General features: G+C 47.0%; 1 protein-coding gene across 4 annotated transcripts in view; it reads right to left on the reverse strand.

The window, feature by feature from the left end:
- The window catches only part of LOC116941576 (extracellular sulfatase Sulf-1-like), a 183,177-nt gene that overhangs the window by 39,988 nt on the left and 130,447 nt on the right, over positions 1-12,742 (reverse strand). For all 4 annotated transcript variants that reach the window (XM_032952765.2, XM_032952767.2, XM_076066610.1 and 1 more), the window contains 2 exons: positions 8,144-8,295; positions 1,848-2,017 (listed from right to left, as the gene is read on the reverse strand). In XM_032952765.2, coding sequence (XP_032808656.1) covers positions 1,848-2,017; positions 8,144-8,295 — 322 coding nt within the window. The remainder of the gene's footprint in view (positions 1-1,847; positions 2,018-8,143; positions 8,296-12,742) is intronic.

A 12,742-nucleotide genomic window follows, 5' to 3' on the forward strand; every position in this document is an offset into this window, starting at 1 on the left:
TTTGTTAAGCTGCTTATGTAAGGGATACTTGGTCACGAAGACAATGGGGATCGCGAGGTGTTTACATTCTCATGCTAACCAAGCTAGGCTGCACATCACCAGTGAGCGCGTCGACGTTCCTTCCTGTTTGAACGTGGGAAGTCAACACATTTCAACTCGTTCTATCATCGTAACTATTCATCACTCAGGTTCTATTCATAATTTTTTTTTCATTTTTAACACAAGGCTTAACAACACTCCGAAGCATCGATACTGATGCAGTGCATTGAAATGCATAGTCTAGGTAAGTACATAATTCATATATTTATCAACTAATCGTAAAGAGGGCCCACTCGCTCAAAGGCCTCAATGAGTTGATGCCTTGAAAAATAGCTCCTTAGCTCTATGGGCCTTGCAAGCTGAAATAAAGTTCAAGTCCGAGTTGAAAAATTACAAAAGAACGCACATGAACACCATACAAGCTGGTGTGTGTGTGGGGGCGACAGTTCTCCAATGAGGTCTGCTCTTGTAGACAAAGGTGATTATGGAGATGAATATGACGGCGATGATGAAGACGATGGTGAAAGTGGTGGTGGCGATGATGACGATTCGAGTATACGTATACGTTCACGTGTGTGCACACGTCTGCGTGTCTATGCAGAGCTTCATTTATTTCCATGGAACCCCAACCGCCTGCACCCCGTGGCGAGGTCGGGGTGCAGAATAGTTTCCGAGAGCTCCAGCTGAAATTAATCCCTGTGTTTATATATATGTGTGTGTATATGTGTGTGTGTATATGTGTGTGTCTGGCAGTGTGTATATGTGTGTGTATGTGTGTGTCTGGCAGTGTGTATATGTGTGTGTATGTGTGTGTCTGGCAGTGTGTATATATGTGTGTTTGTATGTGTGTGTCTGGCAGTGTGTATATGTGTGTGTATATGTGTGTGTCTGGCAGTGTGTATGTGTGTGTATGTGTGTGTGTCTGGCAGTGTGTATATGTGTGTGTATGTGTGTGTGTCTGGCAGTGTGTGTATGTGTGTGTCTGGCAGTGTGTATATGTGTGTGTATATGTGTGTGTGTATATATGTGTATATATGTCTGTATATGTGTGTATATGTGTGTGTCTGGCAGTGTGTATATGTGTGTGTCTGGCAGAGTGTATATGTGTGTATATATATATGTGTGTGTGTAAATATGTGTGTATATGTGTGTGTATATGTGTGTGTGTGTATTTGTGTTCGAAGCGGTAGTGTAGCGGTTAACACGCGGAGCTAGAACCTGGCGACCCGGCTTCGATTCCTGCTCACGGCCAACACAAGTGACGATTGTCTGAACCGGTGCTGGGCCTCCCCTAGGCCGACTGAGCCTCAAATGAGTACCTGGTGCGGTGTGTAAACATTGTCACGAGGGAGACAAAGGCGGCCGGGCGTGGTGTTGGCCACCCACCCCCTCGTGTGCCGTGCCGGCCTTCATAGGTGCTCGCTAACAGGCTCTGGAGACCACCTCGAGAAGATTCCAGGCACGTGTTGACAATGACGGCGAACAAGTAGAGACTCTTCGACTCTCCAAAAGCAAATATTTGTTATCATGTCACAGTGTATTATCCGTCCTTCGTTCATTAAAAAAAAAGATAGTCCCGTATGGGCGTTAAAAACATTGCTGAAGCACCCTGAACATTTTTGATTTGCAGCCGAAAATGTTTTAGCTATGGGAGCAAACCAGAGAACCCGGAAGAAACCCATGCAGAACCGTGTGGTGAGAGTGTGAGAGAGGGCAAAACAAACAAGTCCACACGGAGAGGCGGTCGAACCCACGCGGCGTTGCCCCGAGAGCGAGCGGGCGAGCGAGCGAGCGAGCGAGAGACTCACACGTGCTGCGTGACGTTGGGGAACGCGTCCGCGTACTGCGGCGCCGAGTCCTCGGGGCCGTGCGGTGCCGCGTGGCTCACCACCATGAGCACGGGCCTCAGCGGGAACTCCTGCTTGGAGCGGCGGAAGAACGAGATGCTGTCGTTGGTGATGAGGTCGGTGAGGTAGTCCTGCACAGAGACAAAGATTCCACCCACCCCCCACACCACCACCACCACCGTGGGAGCTTTAACAGACTGTTGGGGCAAGTGCTGTTGGCGAGTAGCACGTACGAAGGCCGGCATGGCACACGAGGGAGGTGGGTGGCCTGCACCGCACCCGGCTGCCTTCGTCTCCCGGGTGGCGATGTTTGCACGCTGCACCAGGTATTCGTTTGAGGCTCAGTGAACCTAGCGGAGGGCCCTGGACAGATTCAGATAATCGTCAATGTTCATGGCCGTGAACTCGAGTCGTCGAGTTCGTTAGGGCCGAACGCTAACCCTCTACCCTACCGCTCCCTGCACGCACACACAGACACAGCGCAGAGCACCACCGGCCCAGAGGCAGACACTGCGGCAGACACTGCGGCAGACAGCTGCACGGTGGTGGCTGTGCTGCACGTGGCCTGCGATCCTGCGAAATTCCCCTCCCGTAGACGTCGAGGTGCCGCCATACCCGGGGCTCTCCGGGAGAATGCGGCGCAGCAAAAATGTGGACTCCACCTGTTCCGTCTGTATGGGATAGAGTGTTTCCCCCTCGCAAGTGCGGGTTTTCTCCAGGCGCTACGGTGTCCTCCAACGTGTAAACACACATCAATTGACTGACAACACCTTCATGTATGGAAGACCGCAGAGCCTTGGGCAATTGCTGGCAGTGCCGGCTGACCGCGAGGCTGCCTTCCCGCTCGTCTGTGGTTCCTCCCCGCGCCTCCGGGTCGCCCTCTCTCCCTCTCCCTCCCTCTCTCTACGAGAGCGAGCGAACGAGCGGCGTTGTGCGGCGGCAGCGCATCGCAAGTTCGAATCATTACTCACGGGTCAAGCAAATCGCAGGGGAACATTAGTTTACGTGCGAAACGCACGCAGGTACGAGGATGTGGACTAAACGAGCCAAGGTGAAAGGCGTCTCCTTGTTCACGTTTAGCGTGTTGGGGTGGGTTTGCTCGCTGCCGACGTCGCTCCAAAGATTCCACATTTCTGTGGGGCGTGCGCAGGGCTTTTTGCTTTTTTTTTTACTTTAGAACGTCGGGGGGGGGGGGGCGCTTATTTTCTTCTGGGTTAAGTGCATTAAAATACCCAAGGTTTGTTGTGCGTGATTGAAAAGCCGATCTTGTACCCATCAAATAAAATTGGTGCACGATGAATTGGCTCCGGGGTTCTCAGCTTACTTAAATATAAAGGCACTCGATGTTTTATATATCTTTTTAAGGATTATTTTTTTTGTCCTTTTCCAGTCGTTAATGTGCTGAAAGCATGCTGCTGGTGTTTCGTTTCAATGTGAATGGGATGTGGAATTGGCCGAGGGCTTCTCGGTCGCGATCGGCCAAGTTGGGGCTCTGCCAGGCATGGGAAGTGGGGTTCCTGGCCAGCAGGGTGGTGGTAGGTGGGGGGCGCTGCTATCAACCACTGTGGGATCACTGAACGAAGCCCTGGGACACACCCAGAAAAAAAAAACATTTGTGGCTCCTATCCCTTACAATCGCCAGGCCACGACAACGCTCGGCCTCACTTCAATCCTCAGCCACCTGCTTCGCAAGATCCCGAGTGGGGCAAAAAACAAAAAAGTCTCGCATGCTTTTTTTTGTTTGTTAAGCCGGCTAATAGACACAATGTATGTTCGTATTATTAGCATCTTTAAGTGCGCGCACGAACACAAACACAGCCACACAGATACAGAGAAAGATCCCCAGCCACCCATAACCTCATGAGGTTGTTGGGGCAAGTGCTGTTAAGCAAGCATCTTCTGCACGCACACTCGAGGTGGTGTGGCCAAGTAGCACTACGCCCAGCCGCCTTTGTCTCGTTTTTACGAACACTGCACCAGGTATTCATTAAAGTCCGAGCCTACTTAAAAAAAGGCCCACGATGGGTTTCAAATATTTGCCAATGCTGTTCGCCCTGATGGGGAATCAAACTCAGGTTGCCAGGTTCAGTGCTCTAACCATCACACTAACGCTCCCCAACGCATACAGACACATCGGACCAGAGATGATTGTTGTCATCATTTACGTCAATGAGGCATGCAAGGATTTACCCCGTTACAATTCCGTGAATTGCCACGATTCAGCGTTGCAATTTGATTTAACTGTGCGATCCAATGTAGTGCTTATAGTGGCTACAGGGCTCAGCATGAAATGTATGCAAATAAAAACAATACGTTCTCACACAGCGGATACCATGCAGGCATCATGAGCAAGGCAAAGATTATGTTTTTAGTCATTAATCAATTACACTCGGAATTTGCTCAATGCAACATGGGGTGGAGCGCTTATTTCTGATTTACTGCCCTGAGTCACTGGTGGGGATTCCTATGGCAGAGGCAAATCTATCCACAGGGAAACCGCTGGCGACTTCCCACAATGTGGAACAATGAAAGACAATGCAAGGCTCGGTCAACCGCCGGGCAACATTGCAATTCAGAAACTTCTGATATGCGAAACAATGTCATCTCCCCCACTTTGCCACATGTGCCGCTAACCGAGCATCTATTGTGACTGGCATTGGTGCACGAGGCAGTGGTGTGGCCTGAATCACACCGAGCGACTGTGTTCTGCCCAACACCTATCTACGTATACTCCACTAGGTACTCATTGAAGGCATAAGACATCTATGGGAGGTCTACTTTTCTGATGTTTTTTATGGCTAGAAATAAAATCCAGATCACTGAGATTCTACCAAATGCACCGACCACAATGCCACAACGCCCCACCAAACGTGCGCACACACAATGTGAGAAGTGTGTTTATTGTGCTGCAATATATTTTATGTAAAAATCCTTTGGGGATAAAGTACTTTGTTCTAGTAGATTTAGAGCTCCTAAAGGATATTTACTGGATGTATACCAAGTGAACTTACATGGGATTATTTAAGAATTTATAGTGTTGTATAATAGTTTTTTTTTTCAAATATATATATAAACCATGTAGGGCCCAAGAGGATTTCTGCTGCCTAACTATGCCGTAAAATAATTTATTTTAGAATTGTTCCATCCAGGCACGAGCAGCCATAATCCCTCTGTGGTTATGGAGCTTTGAGAATATAAATCATAGCAGCTGATATTTTCACTGACTCCAGGCTCCTCTTAAACAGAGAAAGACGTGAGATATAAAGACAACTTAAAATAAAGCCCGGGCAACTGCCTCTCACTAACCGCCACTTGTATCTGCAAAAGCTTATTAGCAACATCTTCTCAGCCCAACACATCGTGACATAGGATGCTGATCCGTCATTGCTGCAGGTAGAAAACGTGTATAACTAATACTTGAGCATATTAAACAATTCAAAGCACATTTCTTTACTCGTTCATTGTTGTTGCGAAATTCTTGACTGTTAGCTAGCATGTGCCTTTGGTAAAGGTGTTATAAGCCAACTTGCTTTTTTTGCAAATTTAAGTCGGCACATTCAAAATAAAGAGTATAAAATCCCTGGCCTTTCGCCCTCTTCCTCTTTGCTCTGAATAAAGGTCACACCGTGGAAATTCAGCTCACTATATTTTCAGTTTAAAAGCAAGTTTTAATCCACATTAACTTTTGGGTTCTGCCAAGTGGCGGTAGTTTTATGCCAAAATTCTTGTCATTGGCCCTCCACCACCCGACAAGATTTGTCAAGTTGACAAAAGATATTATTTTTCCGTGCCAAAATGCGTTGATCAGATCCTGACCTGATACAGCTTTTCCAGGGTTGCTTAAGACTTTTCACAACTGAATGCATCATCAACGCGCGATGACATTTCGCTCCAACTGCTTGGAGCTTCACTCAAATCCTAATTTAATGACCTACAGACTCTACCTCACAGCAGTTTGAGCTTCTTCTTGAAGAAACCAAACAATCCTACTTACAAACTGGATACAAATAGGTTCCCTTTTTAGTATGACATTTCAAATACATGCATTTAAGGAACCAATAAAATACTTGGTTGAAATAAATAAGCTGTACACGACGGACTCCATCCAATTAACAATGCGTGAATCGCAGCACACGACGCAAGCACTGATCATTATGAGACCTTCTTTGCCAGAAACAAGATATAGGAATAGGTTTTACCCTTTTAACTGGCACAAAAACTGACACCTTTATTCAAGGCATCATGTTTGCAATAACCACAAAAAAGCAGTCAAAATGCAAACAAAAAAGACAACTCTGATAATAATATGCACTGTCCTTGAATTTGATTGGTCCACACCTGAGACGGCTTTCTTTAGAGCCTAGTCTCCATTGGTGTTGGACCAGAAGACGCAAACATGATGCCTTGAATAAAAGTGTCAGTGTTTGTGCCAGTTAAAAGGGTAAAACCTATTCCTATGCAAGCACTGATCGTTGGGGAGAGAATTCCACGTTGAAAATGGCAAGTGATTTAACATTCTTGAACAATGTGAACAAGTCAAGTAATTTCTCCGACTTCTTAGCCCCCAGCGACTGTGCTTAAAGAACATATGCAGCCCTTAAGGCGCGTCTCATTTGTCCTGCAGTGTTTAGGCTTAAGTAACTTGATGTTATATCGCATGAGAATGTAATTTGGGAAAGGATAAGGCCAACACTGAGAAATGTCGACGGATAAATGTGTTGTTTAATTTAGCAGACGTGGCATTCATTTGTTCAGCTCATTTGTAAATTACCAATTAAATGACAAATCTTGTGCGATTAAACACAACTCTAAATGTTTTATTATTTCGCTCTGTATCTCCTCTCAGCATGGTTTATAAGCCTGGGAATGTTTTCTTAAAATTCTAAACTGGAATAATCAAGTTTTTTAATCGCTTCCAAAATAGGGCAGTTCATAGTCAATTACACACCCCAGTAAAGTTTTGTTTAGCCTTTTCGGTCACTGTGAAAACATATTTCGTTTTTTACTTTAATTATTAAACCCAGTAAATGGCTATAGCAGTAATTGCACCATTTGAGAAAATCGCCGATCCATCTCAACAACGTTAACGTTGGTAAAGGAGGTGGCTCATCGCAGCTTCCTGCCCTGCCGAATTACCGTTAAACCGCAGCAGGCAATGTCTGAAAAAAATAACCCAAGATTTGTGCAGAAAAAATATCTGACGCTACCAAATCCTATATCAAAATTATTTCCATACGAATAGCCAATGTACATTTTTTAATTACACCTCAATATGGAACTTCACCAGAAACATTGCTTGTATGTCAGTTAGGGCACGCATGTGCATGCACGCACGCGTGCACAAACACACACACAGGATGTATACACGTCATGGGAAACAGTAACATTTAAAGTAATGACAAGAGCCAAATTAAATATTCGGAAATAATTCTCTTATTTTTGTTACGTTCTTATATTTCTTAATTTTGTCATATTCTTGAACAAATGGAGAGCATGGACAACGCTATCGTGAAACTGGCACTACATTGGTCTTACACAAGGAAGGAGAACTCGTGATGAATTGTATTGATGATGTACACAATTCTGTAATTGCATTGAAATGTGTGGCACAACAAACCTCCAGCCCCTGACCTTCCCTTCTCCAAATAAGAGCGCTTGTTTGGTTTGCCAGATTAGCGATATTTTTTTTAATCTGTGGTCTGGGGATGTTGGAGGGTAATAGGGACAGGGCCATGCTTTACAATTCATCATATATACCTTTGCTTTATAAAAAAAACAACGTTAACAGACAAAGCGCCCTTTACACCTGGGCGTCTCGAGAGCACCTCGCACGCGTTAACGGACTTATATCACGACTCGTGTCGAACATTTCAAAGGTCACCCAAAGTGGGCAAGCTGTCCCTGTGGGCACAAGGCCACTCAGCACCTTGCCGGAAAACGAGCAATACTCTAGCCAGTAGGCAGCGATGAGTGGCGCGTGTAATCACAATTTAACCGTTTGCTGGTCATTTTTCAAAGTTGCCACATGTGAGCCCTTCACGAGCGTTATCATGCCGTGCCGCTCGCCTCAGCCCCCCCCCCCCCGCCCCGACCAAGCCAAGTGCCGGGAACGCTGACTAAGGTGGGTGCCGGGAACGCCGACCGAACCGGGCTTTGGGAACGCCGGGAACGCCGAGCCGGGTACTGGTAACGCCCATCGAGCCGAGCGCCGGGAATGCCGACCGAGCCGAGCGCTTCCCAGGAGGAGAGGCTCCCACCTTCTCGTAGATGAATCCGTGCTTCTCGGGGACGCCATTGCGGCTCAGCGTGTAGTTGTAGAAGCGCGAGTTCTTGATGAGGCCGAGCCACTCGCGCCAGCCCGGGGGCACGTACGTGCCGTTGTACTCGTTGAGGTACTTCCCAAAGAAGCCTGCCGGTAAACATTCGCACGCACGCACACAAAGATCCCCCGGATAGCTTTAACAGACTGTCGCGGTAAGTGCTGTCAGCAAGCAGGACCGACGGAGGCCAGCAAGGCACACGAGAGGGTGGGTGGCCAGCATCACGCCCGCCCGTCTCCCTCGTGGCCACATGTACACATCGTACCAGGTGCTCATTTGAGGCCGAGTCGACCGAGGCGATGCCCAGGTCTGGTTTAGACAATCGTCACCGGTGATTGCCATGAGCGCAGCGGCTTAACCCCTACACTACCTGCTCCCCAAAAAGAAGCCTTCGGGAGCCATGCACACGCACACACACACAACGAATGATAGTGGACCGCATGCAACGGTCATCACCATCATCATCCATGACCAATCCACTGCTGGATAAAGTCCTCCCCACCATCTCTCACAATCCTATGATGTAATCCATCCAACGAGCACCTGCACACGGGCTGAATTGATTGCTCCATCTCCTCGGAAGACAGATGTTCACAGACGCGTGACACGCACGATGAAGTAAGTCACTAAAATGCACGCAGCGGACAGACGCAGATGCACATTCCACTAATGAGACCACATGACCAGACGTCCCGCATATTCCTTGGTAAACTAAATGCGGATATTTTGCAACACAAAATCAGTCGCTCGTTTGTAACGAGAAATCAACCTCAAGGCTACGCTCATGACCCACTGAGGAAAAGGTCACTGCCTGACATTTTAACTTATTACGTGTTTTTCACTTACAAAAAGGGTATTATTGACGAGGCCACTCAAGTCTTCTCAGCCGAAGCAGTGACAAGTAAATACATCATCAACCCCAACTGCTGCAGTGACACCTTTTTGGGTGAGAATGCTTATTTCTTAACACACCTGGTCTTCCCCACTCATCCATTATAACGAAGCCTGTGGGGATTTAAACCTTCTTCTGATATATATAATTACAGGGGTTATAAAAACAATTATAGTAATTATAATAGACGCCTATGTATAACACATTTTTGACATATACTTTATTATTTTTTGGACACATAAGGTGACTTCTCGTCCCGAGGATGTAGTTAATGAAACGTTTACGATGTTATATTCTTGGTTCTTTCGGTAAAGTCACGTAGAAGGGGAAAAATAAAATAGTAAAAATAAAACAATAAAATTCTCACGACGTTTCGATTGCAACACAAGCAATCATCATCAGGTGTGAAAACCACGGCAAGAAAAAAAGTTTATAATGTTCGAACGTTTCACGTGACACGAAAAGTTACCTAATTTTCCTGTATTGTGCTTCACGCTAAAATACAGCTCCCGTGTTCATCTCAATATTCTTACGCTGGGGTGAGCGAGTATTGCGCCGATTACATTTGCGTTGACATATCTTAGGTACATGCCATTTTCGACAAAAAGCTTTGTAGACTTGCACACACAGGTCTTCAAAGCAAATCGTGGACACAAGCGCACTGCAAAGTGTAAGTGCCGAAACGTAGTGTTATCCAAAACAGAGCGGCAGAGGTTCGTAGTATTTGGGCGCAAAAGTGTTAACTAAGTGGTCAAGCAAAAATCTTGTCCAGACACCAAACAGACAACCGCCGCTTTCTCACGCGGATTGCCAGTGGCCCTCCGCGCCTTAGAGGCGACGACACATTGCCGCTGCCGCTGACCGCCGAGATTCTTCGCGCGCAACGCTCTACGCGGGCAGGGGAATGGGAAGCACGCGAGGGAGCGCGGCTGCTCACGCAACCGTCGCCTGGGAAGCCGTCGCCTGGGAAGCCGTCGCCTGGGAAGCCGTCGCCTGGGAAACCGTCGCCTGGGAAGCCGTCGCCTGAGAAGCCGTCGCATGGGAAGCCAATCGCCTGGGAAACCGTCGCCTGGGAAACCGTCGCCTGGGAAACCGTCGCCTGGGAAACCGTCGCCTGGGAAGCCGTCGCCTGGGAAACCGTCGCCTGGGAAGCCGTCGCCTGGGAAGCCGTCGCCTGGGAAACCGTCGCCTGAGAAGCCGTTGCCTGGGAAACCGTCGCCTGAGAAGCCGTTGCCTGGGAAACCGGGCGATTCTAATAAATCTGCAGCCGCGCAAATCGCCAACGCCGACCTCAAAAACGCCTCCTCCGCCACCATCAACGCCGGCCTAGAACGACTCAAAACGTGCGTGGTATTGTGTTGGTAGTGGTGCACGAGCACAAATAACGCAAAACTCAAACTCATTCGTCAATAAAACTGCCCTGAAGATGGAAACAATAAATATGTATATATAATAAGCGGCGTTTCAGGGAGATGCTTCTCTTTCACAGCCAACACACATCATGTTTTGTTAGTTTAGTTTGTTATCATTCCCCCGTACCTCCGATGAGCACGGTTGGCTATGTACGGTGCGAAAGAAGTTCAACATACGTATATAAACGCAACGTATCTCCATTAGAGAAGATCAATTGCCCTAAACATCACCTATTACTGCAAGAACTCCGCTATCCTGCACTTTACCACTCGGAATGCTCTATTAACCGGCATCTGTCATATGGGTATTACAAGTCTTCCATACACGCGTCCGGAAAAATGCCAACCAGCCATCAGGGCTTCTTGCCCGTGCACTTCTCACAGATCTGAGTGATGGTGCTAGCCGGCAATCTGTACGTACTCTACCACTGCATCCTGTACTCTAAACGGCCCCAACTGCATATCGACAAATCAGACAAATCAATTTAGTACCGCTCCATACCTGACCGGTGAGTACCTCTCTGTAAAAACAGTACGTTATTTCTTATATCACAGTTACAAAGTAGTAGCTAGTTGCTCTCTCGCAAAAGTTGCATGCACACTCGGAAAATGTGGCGACACCACAACCCGCAGATAAACAGGCGTATTTGAATTGACCGGCATCCTCCACTTTACCCATGGACGTCGGGACAACGGAGCTTTTGCTGTGAATGTTTACCGCTTTGGGGCAGAGTTGTTTTCTTACGACACCAATGCTGTATATACAGTGAGGGAAAAAAGTATTTGATCCCCTGCTGATTTTGTACGTTTGCCCACTGACAGAGAAATGATCAGTCTATAATTTTAATGGTAGGTTAATTTGAACATTGAGAGACAGAATAACAACAACAAAATCCAGAAAAACGCATGTCAAAAATGTTCTAAATTGATTTGCATTTCAACGAGGGAAATAAGTATTTGACCACTCTGCAATACATGACTTAGTACTTGGTGGCAAAACCCTTGTTGGCAATCACAGAATTCAGACGTTTCTTGTAGTTGGCCACCAGGTTTGCACACATCTCAGGAGGGATTTTGTCCCACTCCTCTTTGCCGATCTTCTCCAAGTCATTAAGGTTTCGAGGCTGACGTTTGGCAACTCGAACCTTCAGCTCCCTCCACAAATTTTCTATGGGATTAAGGGAGATTGACAGTTCTTTTGTGTTTCTTGCATTTGCGAATAATTGCACCAACTGTTGTCACCTTCTCACCAAGCTGCTTGGCAATGGTCTCGTAGCCCATTCCAGCCTTGTGTAGGTCTACAATCTTGTCTCTGACATCCTTGGAGAGCTCTTTGGTCTTGGCCATGGTGGAGAGTTTGGAATCTGATTGATTGATTGCTTCTGTGGACAGGTGTCTTTTATACAGGTAACAAGCTGAGATTAGGAGCACTCCCTTTAAGCGTGTGCTCCTAATCTCAGCTCGTTACCTGTATAAAAGACACTTGGGAGCCAGATTTCTGACTGATTGAGAGGGGGTCAAATACTTATTTCCCTCATTAAAATGCAAATCAATTTACAACATTTTTGACATGCGTTTTTCCACTTGCTCAAGAAAGCACATATACATGCCCGTCTGAAGTTTGCAAATGAACATCGGAATGATTCAAAGGACAACTGGGTGAAAGTGTTGTGGTCAGATGAGTCCAAAATGGAGCTCTTTGGCATCAACTCAACTCGCCGTGTTTGGAGGAGGGAGAATGCTGCCTATGACCCCAAGAACACCATCTCCACCGTAAAACATGGAAGTGGAAACATTATGCTTTGGGGATGTTTTTCTGCTAAGGGGACAGGACAACTTCACCGCATCAAAGGGACGATGGACGGGGCCATGTACCGTCAAATCTTGGGTGAGAACCTCCTTCCCTCAGCCAGGGCATTGAAAATGGATCGTGGATGGGTATTCCAGCATGACAATGACCCAAAACACACGGCCAAGGCAACAAAGGAGTGGCTCAAGAAGAAGCACATTAAGGTCCTGGAGTGGCCTAGCCAGTCTCCAGACCTTAATCCCATAGAAAATCTGTGGAGGGAGCTGAAGGTTCGAGTTGCCAAACGTCAGCCTCGAAACCTTAATGACTTGGAGAAGATCTGCAAAGAGGAGTGGGACAAAATCCCTCCTGAGATGTGTGCAAACCTGGTGGCCAACTACAAGAAACGTCTGACCTCTGTGATTGCCAACAAGGGTTTTGCC

Source organism: Petromyzon marinus, chromosome 12, assembly GCF_048934315.1.
Source record: "Petromyzon marinus isolate PM22_M1 ecotype Great Lakes invasive population chromosome 12, UKy_Petmar_22M1.pri1.0, whole genome shotgun sequence".
Classification (NCBI taxonomy): domain Eukaryota; kingdom Metazoa; phylum Chordata; class Hyperoartia; order Petromyzontiformes; family Petromyzontidae; genus Petromyzon; species Petromyzon marinus.